At 43.7% G+C, this 13343-nt stretch overlaps 2 protein-coding genes across 4 annotated transcripts in view; both read right to left on the reverse strand.

The window, feature by feature from the left end:
• The window catches only part of LOC104928335 (hypothetical protein), a 28799-nt gene extending 15466 nt beyond the window's left edge, over positions 1–13333 (reverse strand). For all 3 annotated transcript variants that reach the window (XM_027291858.1, XM_027291859.1, XM_027291860.1), the window contains exons 1-8: positions 13091–13333; positions 12951–13014; positions 12760–12875; positions 12578–12676; positions 11967–12151; positions 11537–11594; positions 11395–11457; positions 10822–11327 (exon numbers count right to left, since the gene is read on the reverse strand). In XM_027291858.1, coding sequence (XP_027147659.1) covers positions 10822–11327; positions 11395–11457; positions 11537–11594; positions 11967–12151; positions 12578–12676; positions 12760–12875; positions 12951–13014; positions 13091–13258 — 1259 coding nt within the window. In that variant the 5' untranslated portion in view covers positions 13259–13333. The remainder of the gene's footprint in view (positions 1–10821; positions 11328–11394; positions 11458–11536; positions 11595–11966; positions 12152–12577; positions 12677–12759; positions 12876–12950; positions 13015–13090) is intronic.
• Positions 13267–13343, reverse strand: part of ect2l (epithelial cell transforming 2 like) — a 194377-nt gene continuing 194300 nt past the window's right edge. The window contains exon 22 of the mRNA XM_019273226.2: positions 13267–13336. The gene's annotated coding sequence lies outside the window, so the exon portion shown is untranslated. The remainder of the gene's footprint in view (positions 13337–13343) is intronic.

Genomic DNA, 13343 nt, shown 5'->3' on the forward strand with positions numbered 1-13343 from the left:
AGGTCAAATATTATCTTTAGCATCTCACAGTGAGTTCAGCCATTCACTGTAGCACACTAGAGCTTGTAAAAACATAACACACAAGAGCAGCCGTGCGACTTAAGGGCTGGAAAAGGCAACATAATACTGTTTATTCATGTTGTCACCGCGTGTTTGCCTTTGGTGAAGTCAGACCAATTACAGAGCAAACCGAGAGCGCACCAGTCCTACGTGATATCACAGGAAAAGGATCATTAGCCACAAACCGCCTTAACCAACATTTCCTGTGGTCATTAAGTCTGTAGTGAAGAAGCAGGGTTGTACGAGGGCAAACCCGCTCTGTGCTGCTTTGTCTGTCACTGTACTTGGAAATCTATACGGATCCCAACGTGGATGTTTTCTTAAAGTGTGATGCAACCATCGAGGTTCAAGCAGACCAGGAATAATCCATGATTTTACACCAATTTGCTAGCTGCAGTAGATGGTCGGATTAGGTTTGTTTCTGGGTGTTTTCCAGTGTAATTCAACATACTGTTACACTGTTCGATATGATTGGTTTGGGATGTAAATTGTTTTCAGAAGTGTTATTACACACCTTTATTGGTGCTCAGTTTTTTCACCAACATTCCTTGCCTAACAATGGCATCATTGATTTCCTAAATTTATTGTAATGCACCAAAGACAGGCAGAGATGCTTTCTTTCCAACAAAGATGTAATCACAGGAGCATCACATATCAAACTGCCTCCGCCGCCGTGTTCCCTATGTAAAGACAACATGATTTATCAGTCCAGGGCACCCTCTTCCAGTGCCTAGTGCCCATTGTTGGCGCTTTCGGCAGTGGACAGGGGTCAAGCGTGGACACCCTGACTGGTTTACGGACTCTTTATTCAGACACCTTTCTGTCACAACCAGCATGAACTTTTTTTAGCAGTTCGAGCTATAGTAGCTTGTCTGTTGGATCGGACCACATGGACCAGCCTTCACTCCCAATGTGCATCAATGAGCGTTGGCCGCCGATGACCCCTTTTTCCTTCCTTGGACCACTTTTGACCATTTTTGGACCCAACAAGATCTGCAATTTTGTTCTGACCCAGTCTTTAAGTAACAGTTTGGTTGTTGTCATTTTTCTACATCTAACATCAACAAAAATGTTGCCATAGTGGGTGACGCCACGGATATGACGTCCATTTTTTTAATACAGTCTTTGTAGCGCTCTATTGTCAGTGTGCATTATTTTCAACCTTCACATGACTCCAAGCTCCAGCCTTCTTGATTTACCTGCTGAAAATCTTTCCCCACTTTGTCCACAAAGACTCCATGAAAAGAAACCACCTACGCGGTTCATTGGTTCGTTTTCCATCAATAGAACCATTGTGTACAGTCTGTGTTTCTGGGCGGGTTACCTACAACAGGATCAGAGTAATTACATTATGAAAATGTCGAATATGATCCATCAATGTTTACTTTTTCTACTTCTCTGCAGTCCGTCAGTCACTAACTCCTAAACACACCTGAACACACCTGCCTGCCAAAAAACCCCTTTACAAATAAATTGACCGGACTAGACCGTGATTATATTAAAAATACCAGAAAAATGTGTCGCTTTCACTTATAGAGAAAACTTCAAGGCTACACATAATTCTGTAAACATTTTAAATCACATAATTTCATCCATTTGTTCAAAAAAGACGGTCGATATTACTGCGTACTTTAAATATCTCGGAAGGCAAAGCTCTCGATTTTCCAGTCCAACCCTCATCTATGGTCATTAGCTTTGGGCAGTGACCGAAAGAATGAGACTGCGGGTACAAGCGGCCAAAATGAGCTTCCTCTGCCAGGTGGCCGGGCTTACAGATGGTAAGGTTGAGGAGCCCGGACATCCAGAGGGAGTAGAGCTGCCGAAAGGAGCCAGCTAAGTGCCTCCTGGGTTCCTTCCTTTGGAGTTACAATGTCCAGACCCAAACCTGCTGGAGGGACAACATAGCCCATCTAGCCTGGGAACACCTCGGGAACTTGCAACACAACTGGAACACCCTGCTTAACCTGCTGCTATTGTGACTCAACCCCAGATAAGAGGAAAAATGTGGATGCATGGATGGATTTGAAATATTCTGCAGGCTACAATATATTTACTGAACTGCCAGAAAGATCTTTAGGTTTGTGGATTAAAACAACATATTCATGGCCTCCAATAACAACTATAATAAAGAAAAACTCATATGCACAGAGTTACTTTCTCCATTTCCATCCACATTATGTCAACTATGCTGTCATCTGACTCTGCGCACACACTCCATCGACCTTGGAAATGGAGGTAATCTCTGTCCGTCAAGATTACTGCATGTATACGAGAGAATACCACAGCTTTAGGAGGACCTCTCTCTCTCTCAAACGTTTTATTTATTTGGCTCAAAGTTTGAGCCAAAAGGTTTGGTTTCCATTTCATTCCTCTGCTGCCCTTGAAACGGGGGCCAGATATGTGTGGACTGGAAATCCCTCCAGTGTTTGATGGTGGGAAGTAAATTAATCAATCTTAGGTGGATCCAAAAAATAAAAAGAGCTTGCTCATAGCATGAAAAGCCACTGAGTCATCGTCTGTTCATCTGGTCGAAAGGCTGGCCAAAGTCTGGGCCCTCTGCGATTGGGGCAAAAGTTTGACGCTGTACGACACTGAGTCACACACACCAACTATTGAACTGATTTTGGTGAAACTGGATCATATTATGAGGAGAAAATGTTTTCTGTTTTTCCCTCTGATGTCCTCCGGCCGCTCCGCCTCAACTCTCTCTGTGATTTACAGAGTTTATGATGGACAGTGAAGTAAACTGCTGCCAACTGTAGCTGCTGTTAGCTAATGTTAGCTCAAAGCCTGGGACAAAGCCTCTGTCAACGTCCTCTTTGGTCTCTTCTCCTCCGTCATTATGTCCATAGAGGCTACTGAGCCCAGCTCCGGTTCTGGCATGACACCGGCTCCATTCTTAGTCAGCATTTGCCAAAGCTCAAACTGGGTCATAATTTAAACTTGTTTATTAGTTTTTAGGTTTAGCAGTGGAGTGTGACTACATGGGTACACCTGATCCAGACATCCATCACTCATTTTCCCTCTTGGCATACATTTTCTCAGACAGACATGTTGAGTTTCTCATGGGAACGCTGTTTGTCCAAGACCAGACAGGTGTCTCGATACACACTCACACGATTCCCACCACACCCACGCTGTAAATCTAACGCCCACCCAACGATTGGAGATGTGCTGCAACCTCATTCAACAGGTGATCCACACCAACATGTTTTAAATGTTTTCTTACGACCATGGCATGCAAACCTCGATAACTGGCAAAGTTATTGTACTGGGATTAACATTTAAAAAGATACTAATCTTATAAATTTGCCAAAAAATGTTCAGTATTAAAGGTCCTAACACAAAGATGTGATTCTTTCTTCTGCAGTGCAATTATAAAAGGATCTAGACGGCATGAAACAGAACACAAACATGAGTTTAATAGCAGTTCCTTTGGGAGTATTAGCAGAGCCGTACAGTGTGGATTCAGAAATTAGCCTTAAACAAAAAGTCATGTCCGGGGGATCGAATAAATGTTTGCTTTGAATACCATACAAATGTTGAACTCTGCATTCCCACATTCAAATAAACTTAATGTGAGTTAAAAATAAGACAGATTAATGACATGTTACGAGCGTATCTGACTTATGAGGGCTTTGCCTCATTGAACACGAATTCTGGCTGAGGGTGTGTGTGTTTCCGAAATGAAACAGAAAAACTTGAGATTCTGGCTATGTTTCTACGTCAACTTACAGTAACAGTCCATATTTCGCTCTGAATCTGCGGGTGCTACATTGCAGAAATACCAACATCTACGAGATATTGCTGTGATAAACTAATAAAGATTTATTAATCAGGCTTTATTGGCAGCAGGTAAGACGTTCTCTGCCTGGATCCAATCGTAAAAACCAAACCAACATTTAAAAGAAGCTAAATTTGGGGAGTGAAACAATTTCTGCTGCCAGATATGAAGTAAATACATGCAACTCTGTCGTGTGGACCTAATTCATCATACAAATACCCATGGAGGGAACAAAGAGTATAAAATGACAGAAGCTGAATTTATGTAAGCCTACTCTGCTGAATAAGAAGCCAGTACAGCTTTCCTGTTGGTGTCCATTTTGTCAAGAACCAAAATTCTAGTATCAGCTGTTTCGTGCAATTACAGTCGGGAATGGCAGCTGTCTGCCATTCACACTCCTGGAGGAAAAGGTATCAAATATAATAACCAGAATTTTGTCTCTTTTTTCTGTGAAACGCGACTGTCTGAGCTGTCCAGGATAATTAAGGGATCATTTTCACCCTTTCATCCACTTATTCTGTGGGTCATGCCGTATTAGGTGGTTGAGAATTTGCAGCCACCTCCCTCCACGAGTAATTTACAGAGCACATTACATGCTTTGAAGTATGAAGAGCAACCAAACCACAGGTATTTCAGTTGAAAGTATCGTTAGGGAGTCTTTGTCAAATGTTTTCAGGAACATTTGTCAAGTCCGGGAGCGTGACACTGAGCAGAAATACTTTCTATGCACGTGACTGAAGCAAAAAACACCCAACAAAAAAAATTCCTTCCCGCTTGTGTGTCAGATGAAGCCACAAAGCCCTGTTTTATTTCTGCACTTGGCAAAATATTATGGCATTAGTATCTTCAAAACTGGCTCGTTTTTTTTACGCCTCGCCAACCAGACCAGGACGTCATGATCCCAGAATCACAAGCTCAAACTTAGACGTGACACAGATACAGACACAGTTGAGGCTCCAGCCTCGAACACCAGAAAAAACACAGATGCATCCAAAAAAACAGCCAAACTGAGCAGCAGAAGCAGAAACGGACAAGTGCAAACAATTCCCAGCATTCCTCTGAGGAGAAGGGTAAACTGACCCAGACCTTTTTTTTTTTATGCCACACAGGCTGAGACAGACAGACTGATCCTGGATTAATGTTGTGATAGCCTCCAACGAAGAAGGAGGAGCCCGTTAGTACGAACCATGGAGATGTGTCTAAATTAGAGTACAACCTTATTAAGAGCTTTGATTGACAGGTAGGTGTTGTTACAGGTGGCCTGTTTGAGGAATCGGGCTTCGTTCAGCTTCACCACGGAGAAGCTACGCATGCAACGTCCATGTTTTATACTGTCTTCTATTGTGACGCCACCATTTGTCTGCGTCTTCCTGTGAAGGTTTCTTGGGTTCATTGACAAATAACGACTTGTGGCTTGGCCTAAAATAAGTCTTCCTCTTCAGGAACAACCGTGGTCAAGGTTTAAAAGGAAAGAAGCATCGACTGTTGGATGGAAATGGGAAACCAACGGCGGTCTCCTGCATCAAAGTCAGATGTTTTTCTAATCCATCTTTGTTCCTGATGAAGACACTTTATAATTACAACGTCGACTTTGCTGTAACGGACTGACTTTGACATCAAAGTTAAATATGTTCTAGTATGTTGATATTTAAGGGGCATTAAATTCCCACCAGGCATTTCATATCTCTTAAACACAAAAAAGTATATGTGCTTGACCTTTTCACCAACATTTTCGCTGTTCTTTATCATCCGGCAAAATTACTTCCAGAGACGGAAACGGCTGAAGTCAGCAATCTCTGGGAGGCTTTATCAACTCCATCAGGTCTCACAGCTCGGCGCTACAGTGATGATTTATTAATCTCAACCTGCCTCGCATCATCATAGAGATGTCGAGGGCAATTCTGGCAGCGTCACCTCAGCGTCGTCTCAAAGACTGAGAGAGAAAGACGGAGTCAAAATAGAGACAGAATCATAATAAGAATGTAGCCAGATGAGAAAAAGGAGGGCAGAAGACTACTGTTGGTCTTCGCAGTGGGTCTGTGCCTCCTCAGCAGCTCGGCTCTGGACCCTGTTTGTCCAGCTTCGACGGACTGGGCGCGCTCTCTCTTCATTTGCCAGGAGTTTTTATTGGCTCTGCGTAGTCGCACGCTGAGACATTACACAGAGAGAAACAAGTCGTTGCCTGAGAACCCGTCACGATGGAGGTCTGTCAAAGTTCACAGGCGCAAAATCCAAGAGTTCCTGTCCTGACATTATGTGTAATGGTCCAGAACGATCATGCAAAACGACGCTTTAAGTTAAAAAAGGATAGTCGGGATTAAAAAATGGGGGAATATAGCTGTAAACAGCTGCTACCTGATGTGTTTACATGTGGATATTTTGGTGGTAAAGTATTCTAAAGATCTAAATTTGTTAAATAAGTTGCTTTCATGATTTTCACAGAGGGACTTGACGTGCAAGAGGTCTAAACCAACTTTAATTCCAGTAAAAATGCAAAAACAAACTCGATTCTGTTACAAAAGATACAGCCGGCAGAAGAGCTAACTATCTACAGGTGTGTGTGTGGAACCAGTTGGTTTTCCTTTTAAGGGCTACTGGTATTTACAGCATTTTTCATTTGTGGCCTATTGCGGACGTCATCATGTCTGTCAGGGCGCCTAAATCAGACCACTGAAATGTCGACATTTAAAGTCTGCACTATACTCAGATACTTAAAACCGACGGTATGATTCAGTTCTTTTCACCTTTGCTCACAGAGGTGGGTGCTTATTTGACAAAAAAAAAAAAGGATGTTCACTATCCACGAATTGCATGTGCCCGCGCAGGCATTGTCCAAATGTTTAGTCTGTCGCATTCTGATTTCCGAAACACCTACAAAGACATCCTTCCTTCCTGTCGTCGCCTTTCCTGGTGGATTCCGCGCGATGAAGCAAAACAACTTGGAACAAGATGATCTGGCGTTTTAATGAACTGCTGTGAGAGAAGGTGTGGATCTTTTTCCACCATCTCAAACCAGGATCTAGACGTAGTTAAAGCTTTCTACTCTTACAAACGTTCCTCCATGGCAGGCATGTGTGGTTCAGACCCTTCGCTCTAATGATTAAACCAAAGCGTCTTTCGTCTCTGCGGTCATCTCTGCTCTCTCACAAACCACATAAAAAGAGGAGTATCCTCTTGTGAAGTGCTCTCTCTCAGTTTAGGATTTTAGTGCAACTGGCCCAAGAACAAGAGCGGCAACAAGATTCACACTTTGCCTCCACACTGAGATTTTTGGATGCTTTCACCCAAGCGCAAACGTTGTTGCTTTTTTCCCCCCTCACCAGACTTGGCGCGGCGGCACATACATGTGTCACAGGTCTCACCTCCTCTGGTCTCACTAATACACTTTTACAGGGTTTTCCTTGGCTGGCGACCGGGGGACCGTCTTGCCTTGGTGTCCAAGCTAAACAGAGAAGCGTTACAGGGGGATGACAGATGGTTTGGGACGGCACGCAAGAGACTGAAACGAAATAACTTTGTCACACCGAAGACGTTCTTGCTGTTGGATGGCGCTCTCGAACCTCCAGACGAGTGTTTTAACAGATGTTAAGCGTCTATTGGCTGAATTGTACTAACACCCTATTTTTGTTTTTGCAAGATTTGCATTTACTGATAAAGCCAGGCCACCCACAGTGAAAACAGGGCTACTGGAAAGAGAAAATATCAGGTGAAAACAAGCAACATGTGTGCAACACGTAGCTCTTTGTGTCTTTGTTTCTTGACTAATGTTTCATGGACTTTGGTTATGTGAACCCATAATAAGTACAATATGTGTACATGGTTTCCATTTCCACCCCACACTTCATATAATGTTGTTTGGACCGTCATAAATGTCAAACATGAATCATCCTCGGTCTAAGAAATATATAATTTTATGTAGACCAATAATATGTGGTTTCTGTATGTTGGCTCTAGAGTGGTGAAACCAGACTGTCCTCACCCTCGATGGGAAAACACCCCAACACTTAATCAGGTTCCACTGCCAGTGGATATTATAGCTAAAAAACATTATATTAAAATATGTCTCTCTCATTGAGCATGGTTTTATCCAAATAACTGCACAATGAACGAAAACTCCCAGTTTAGGAATGTATGCAAAAACAAAAACCGTGGTGGAGGAAGTATTCCGACTCTTGAATTCGAGTAACATTGTGTAACTTTCCTACCATAAGTTAACATTATAACTCATGTTGACGCTACCCTGACTTGTCAAGTGTTGTAAGGTGAATGTGTCGTAACTTTGGGCTCCAGTTTGTTAGCTGCTGTCCGCTAATGTTAGCTCGGGTTGTTAGCTGCTGTCCGCTAATGTTAGCTCGGGTTGTTAGCTGCTGTCCGCTAATGTTAGCTCGGGTCGTTAGCTGCTGTCCGCTAATGTTAGCTCAGGTCGTTAGCTGCTGTCCGCTAATGTTAGCTCAGGTCGTTAGCTGCTGTCAGCTAATGTTAGCTCAGGCTGTTAGCTGCTGTCCGCTAATGTTAGCTCAGGCTGTTAGCTGCTGTTAGCTCAGGCTGTTAGCTCAGGTCGTTAGCTGCTCTCAGCTAATGTTAACTCAGGTCGTTAGCTGCTCTCAGCTAATGTTAACTCAGGTCGTTAGCTGCTGTTAGCTAATGTTAGCTCAAGTCGTTAGCTGCTGTTAGCTAATGTTAGCTCAGGTCGTTAGCTGCTGTTAGCTAATGTTAGCTCAGGTCGTTAGCTGCTGTCAGCTAATGTTAGCTCAGGCTGTTAACTGCTGTCAGCTAATGTTAGCTCAGGCTGTTAGCTGCTGTTAGCTCAGTCTGTTAGCTGCTGTTAGCTCAGTCTGTTAGCTGCTGTTAGCTCAGTCTGTTAGCCAGGCTGTCTGAGATGTGAGCTCAGAACACCAGGGGAGTGTTAGAGTTTGTACCACAGGCGGTTTGGAGCATCAAGAAAAGAGGAAAAAAACAAATATATATATAAAAAAAAATCATAAATATAAATTTCTACGTAATGTTGCTTTAAGTACCAACAGCAGACCATAAAAAAACTATTAAAAATCCTGCATAGAGAAACTTACATTAGAAAGAAAGCAGCAGCCCACAGGGACACCTTCAATGTTTGTTTTGTCCAACCAACAGTCCAAATGTCAAAATTATCAAAATCTAAACCAGCAAATTCTCAAATCTTGGAGGTTCGAACCATCATGTGTTTGCCCAGTGACACTAACCTGCTTCAAGGTGATGCAGCACAGGGTTAACATCCACAGCACTGCCACCTCGTGGCAGCTCACACTAAATGCACCAAAGCAACCATAGTGTAAAATGTTTAATTCACATGCTGCATGCTGTAAAAGTGCAAATTACTGTCTGTGTTTGTACACGGTGACAACAAAGCTTCAAGAATTTCCCTTCGGTCTATTAAACGACACGACATAATGAGATTCTGATGCGATAAAAGTGTTTTATAAACAGAGAAACTGTTGAGAAGTAATTTCATAAGTGCCTTAATACAGAGGGAAGTTTATCCAGCCACAAGGCGAAAGACATGAGCAATTTGTATATAATCCACGACCCACAACTCTTTGGGCCGGGATCCCGGGCAGTCTGCTTGGACTCCTTCCGTAAACAAGATCTGATTTCTAAAATTGACGTGTTTGAGGTAACGTTCCCATGCCTCGTTTCTGAGAGGCAAGCTCAGGGCTCCAGGTTTTTGGCAAACTCGGAGGAACGCCGAGCCACAGAGACGAAAACAACAAAGTGAAAGAGAAGGTGATGAACTCCCTGAAGCCAAAAACTAAACCCTTTCTTGAATCATGATAAATTTAAGTTGGCTTTATTGATATTAGACTATTAAACTTAATGGCAGGATATGGATCCACCATTCCCACCCTGTGCTTGTATTACTTTGGTCTTGGCCCGCTTCGTCGTGCTTGACCATCAGACAAATATCACGGGGTGTGTGTGTGCATAGCTGTGAGGGGAAAAAGGGAAATCCCTTGTCAGATTCTGGGGGATTACAGTCAGACTGAAAACCAGCCTCCCATACTGCAGGAAAAGTCAAGGATCAAGACCCGAGGTGGAAAACATAACAGAACTTTAGCTGTTAAGATAGACCCCGCTTGTCAAGACTGCAGCCCGCTCGACGAAGCGAATCCTGGCAAATGACGGACTGACCGTCAGTTCAAACTTAATTTGTAATTTAAGAAGGTGCCTCGAAACATTCCAACTGTCAGCACAACTTTTTCCCACTCCAACCTCACGGACAGCGAGTGATGTTTTTCCCTCCTCGGCTCAGACCGATTGATTGGGAGTTAATGTAAAATTAAACGTTACACCCCAAATTGCCGCGCTGTCGTCCAAGAATTACTCGAGGGGAGGAAAAAAATTAAATAAAAATCGCAGTGATTCAGCAGCGCTCGTGACTCGTTTCCAACTGTGACGATGGAAAGTGAGAGATGAGGTGCGATAAAGAAAATGCCTGCTGGCTCGAGACGGAAACTGGGCTTAGGTTAGCGGAAATGTTTCATAATCTCACAGAAATCACAAACTGCGATAGGATTATTATTTAAACACGTCCACTGATGCTTTTCCTGAGATTAGGATGGGATGTGTCGGGTTCATTCAGTAAAAATATCATTTACAACCACAAATTTTTACTTTTAGGGTGGACAAGCAGCCGCTCAACTTTGACCTCCCTTCACACTTAGACACTTCAGATTAAAAAGGCTCCAGAGCGTGAGATTTAGGCTTTATTGACACGACGGGTCAGCAAGCAGAAAAATACTCCGCTGGTTGCCACCAAATCGCACACACTGGTCCTTTAAACCCAGTTTCAGAGTGTGATGCCACTGTGGACAGCTGTACACGTCGGTGCGTTACTTTAAGTTTAATTGTTTATTTCAAATTGAACAAAAAAACAGTTCTAAAATTATAAACGGCACACATTTAAAAGAAAGAAAGTTCCTCATGTGTTAAAACACCTTCACCTCCTGCTGGCTATCCTCTTGGACCTCCTCAGTCCGGCGTGTTGCGCCTCCTCTCCATCGTCTGCAGCCTCTCCTGTTCTCACTTTACTTTGATTTTTCGCTTGTGAGGCTGCGGTCTGCGCGCCTCCAGGAGGCTTTCTTCGCCCTTTCACAGCTTGTTCAGACTCCTGCAGATCTGAGTCCTTCTCCTCGGTTTTCCTCCTCTGCGGCCCTCCGGCTGCTCTAACTGGTTTCGTCTGCTTCTCCGCTGACTTCTGTTTCGTCTTCAAAGTTTCACTCGTCTTCTTATTTTCACGATCGTCTTTCAAACTGCTCCGACTGTCCGTCAGCTTGCTCTTTGATTTATTCTGGTTTGTAGCGTCTTGCAGCTTCTCAGTAGATTTAACGGCCTGTTTTCTTTCCTTCCCTCGACTTCTCACTTGGCTTTTAGCCGCCGGTAGCTCCTCCGAGGTATCCACTTTTTCTGCTTCCACTTTGAACGGCATGTCAAGAGCTTCGCACGCTTCCTGTGAAACCATATTCTCTTTAGAGACGAGAATTAAAAAGGCGTATAACACAAGATCAGATTCTCACCGTTTCTCTTGCGAGGTCAAACTTCAGGTCGGTTAACTGCCTCATCAATCCTTGGATCTTCAGCTGAGAGAGCAGATAAAAACAGTCAAAACAAAAATCACCAAAACAATAAAATAATCACACAAGTCGGAGCCTCTCTTACCTGTTCAACGGTAATTTGTTTTTCAAGCTGCGCCCTTTCTTTAGCCTCTTTCTTCCTCCTGTTTTTTTAACATTTGAGGAATCCATGTTATTATTTTACCCACATTCAGGAGCTACACGGGTCGCTGCATCCTGAGGCTTCTTGTAAAAGAAACGTCGCCGTCAATCATCAAGAACGCACCAAAATATGTGACTCGACACCCATCTGTTCGAGGTGATGATGGATACGTTTGATTATTCAGAAGAGAAAGCATAAAGACCGGAGACAGGCCAGACATGGTGCTTTTACGAGGATTTCTGGACAGATTAAGTGTTGTTTCTTGCTATAGATGTGGCCTGCGATAAAGGTAAGGAGTTTGATTATGACATGGGGTGGATGGGGACAAAATAGGCCCTGGACAGATTACTTAGACTGTGGCCGCACAGCTTACTTGTTCGCCACCATCTTCTCCATCCGCCTGAGCTCGGTCCTCTTCCCGTCGATCACTCTTTGGACGTCTTCTTTCGTCACCGTGGCCAGAAGAGACTTGGCGTCCACGTCTGTCAAGTCCACCGACGGAGACGACGCCCCGAGGACAACCTTTACCCACTCGGTGATCTCTTCACAGGATGGGAACTAACACAGCACATTTGTCAGGATACATGTTCACACACGAGTTTACGATTAATGAAGACGTTGGTGTGATTTCAGCGCCGTTCTGCAGGTTTGTGTTTGAAGTTGCCTCTAAAGCATGAACGTTACCCAACAGGGCCAGTCCTGTTGGATAAATGATCCTTGGAGCATGCCAGAGGAATGATCTCCAAGGATCAATCATCTTTCGCTTCACATTTTTACCATCGTTGACCTTCAAGGGAGGTGCTGAGACATTTTTTGGAAAATAATGCTATTTCAGGGGCAACATGAAACGCCAGTAAAAATGCCTGTAACAGACAAAGCCTTGAACATGGAGAGTTATTATGACGTGCCCTGATATGAGCCAGAGAACTACAAGGAATCATCAGGTGGGCGCTGATGGAGGAAAGATTAAAAAAAGAGACCCACCTTTTTGAGCTCGGCCTGTGCTTTCTCCCTCGAAGCAATCACCAGCTCCGCAGCCATCGTCTCCTTCTTCAACAACCTCTGCGCCTCCTCCAGCTCGCTCTAAAAGGACAGTCAAGATATCGTGACGCACGTTTAAAGACTGTACACAACAACCATAAAAGCAGCAGTGAGACAGAAGTCACCTGGAGATTTTTAATAAGTTTCTCTTCCTTCATCTTTTCAATGAACTCCAGGTCGCTTGGTATCAGCTGGTAGCCCTTCATCCCTTTCAGCATGGAGTTCGGATCGTCCAGAGAACCTTCACAGAATTTCACAGAACACTTAAGATTTAATTTATGTTTCCATTAATGTCTATACATCTTTTTTTTTTTACCTGGTTTTGTTTCAGGAGTGTCAGGAGAATCAAACGTGCTGTTGTGGTTGTTTTGACTCCGACGCTGTGAGGAAACAAACAGATTTAACACAGTTTGACAAAGACGGGCAGTGAGTTAACACACACCTCTGCATGTGCACCTCCACATTGCGCTGCTGCTCCTCCAAATCCAGACTCGAATCGCTGCAAAAATTCAGGTGTCTCTTCACATCCGGCAAAGGAGGAGTCCTGTGCAGCTGTCGACCTGACGGGATGAAATTCCCCTTGTGGGCGCTTTCTTTCAGGATTTCTAAATACCTGTCACACATGTCTGATCGCTCTCTTCACTACAGATCCTGCTGCTTCTTCCCTCCACACTCTCTCTTTTGTGCGAACAGGTGGAGTCTCTGTGAG

Source organism: Larimichthys crocea, chromosome XIX, assembly GCF_000972845.2.
Source record: "Larimichthys crocea isolate SSNF chromosome XIX, L_crocea_2.0, whole genome shotgun sequence".
Classification (NCBI taxonomy): domain Eukaryota; kingdom Metazoa; phylum Chordata; class Actinopteri; family Sciaenidae; genus Larimichthys; species Larimichthys crocea.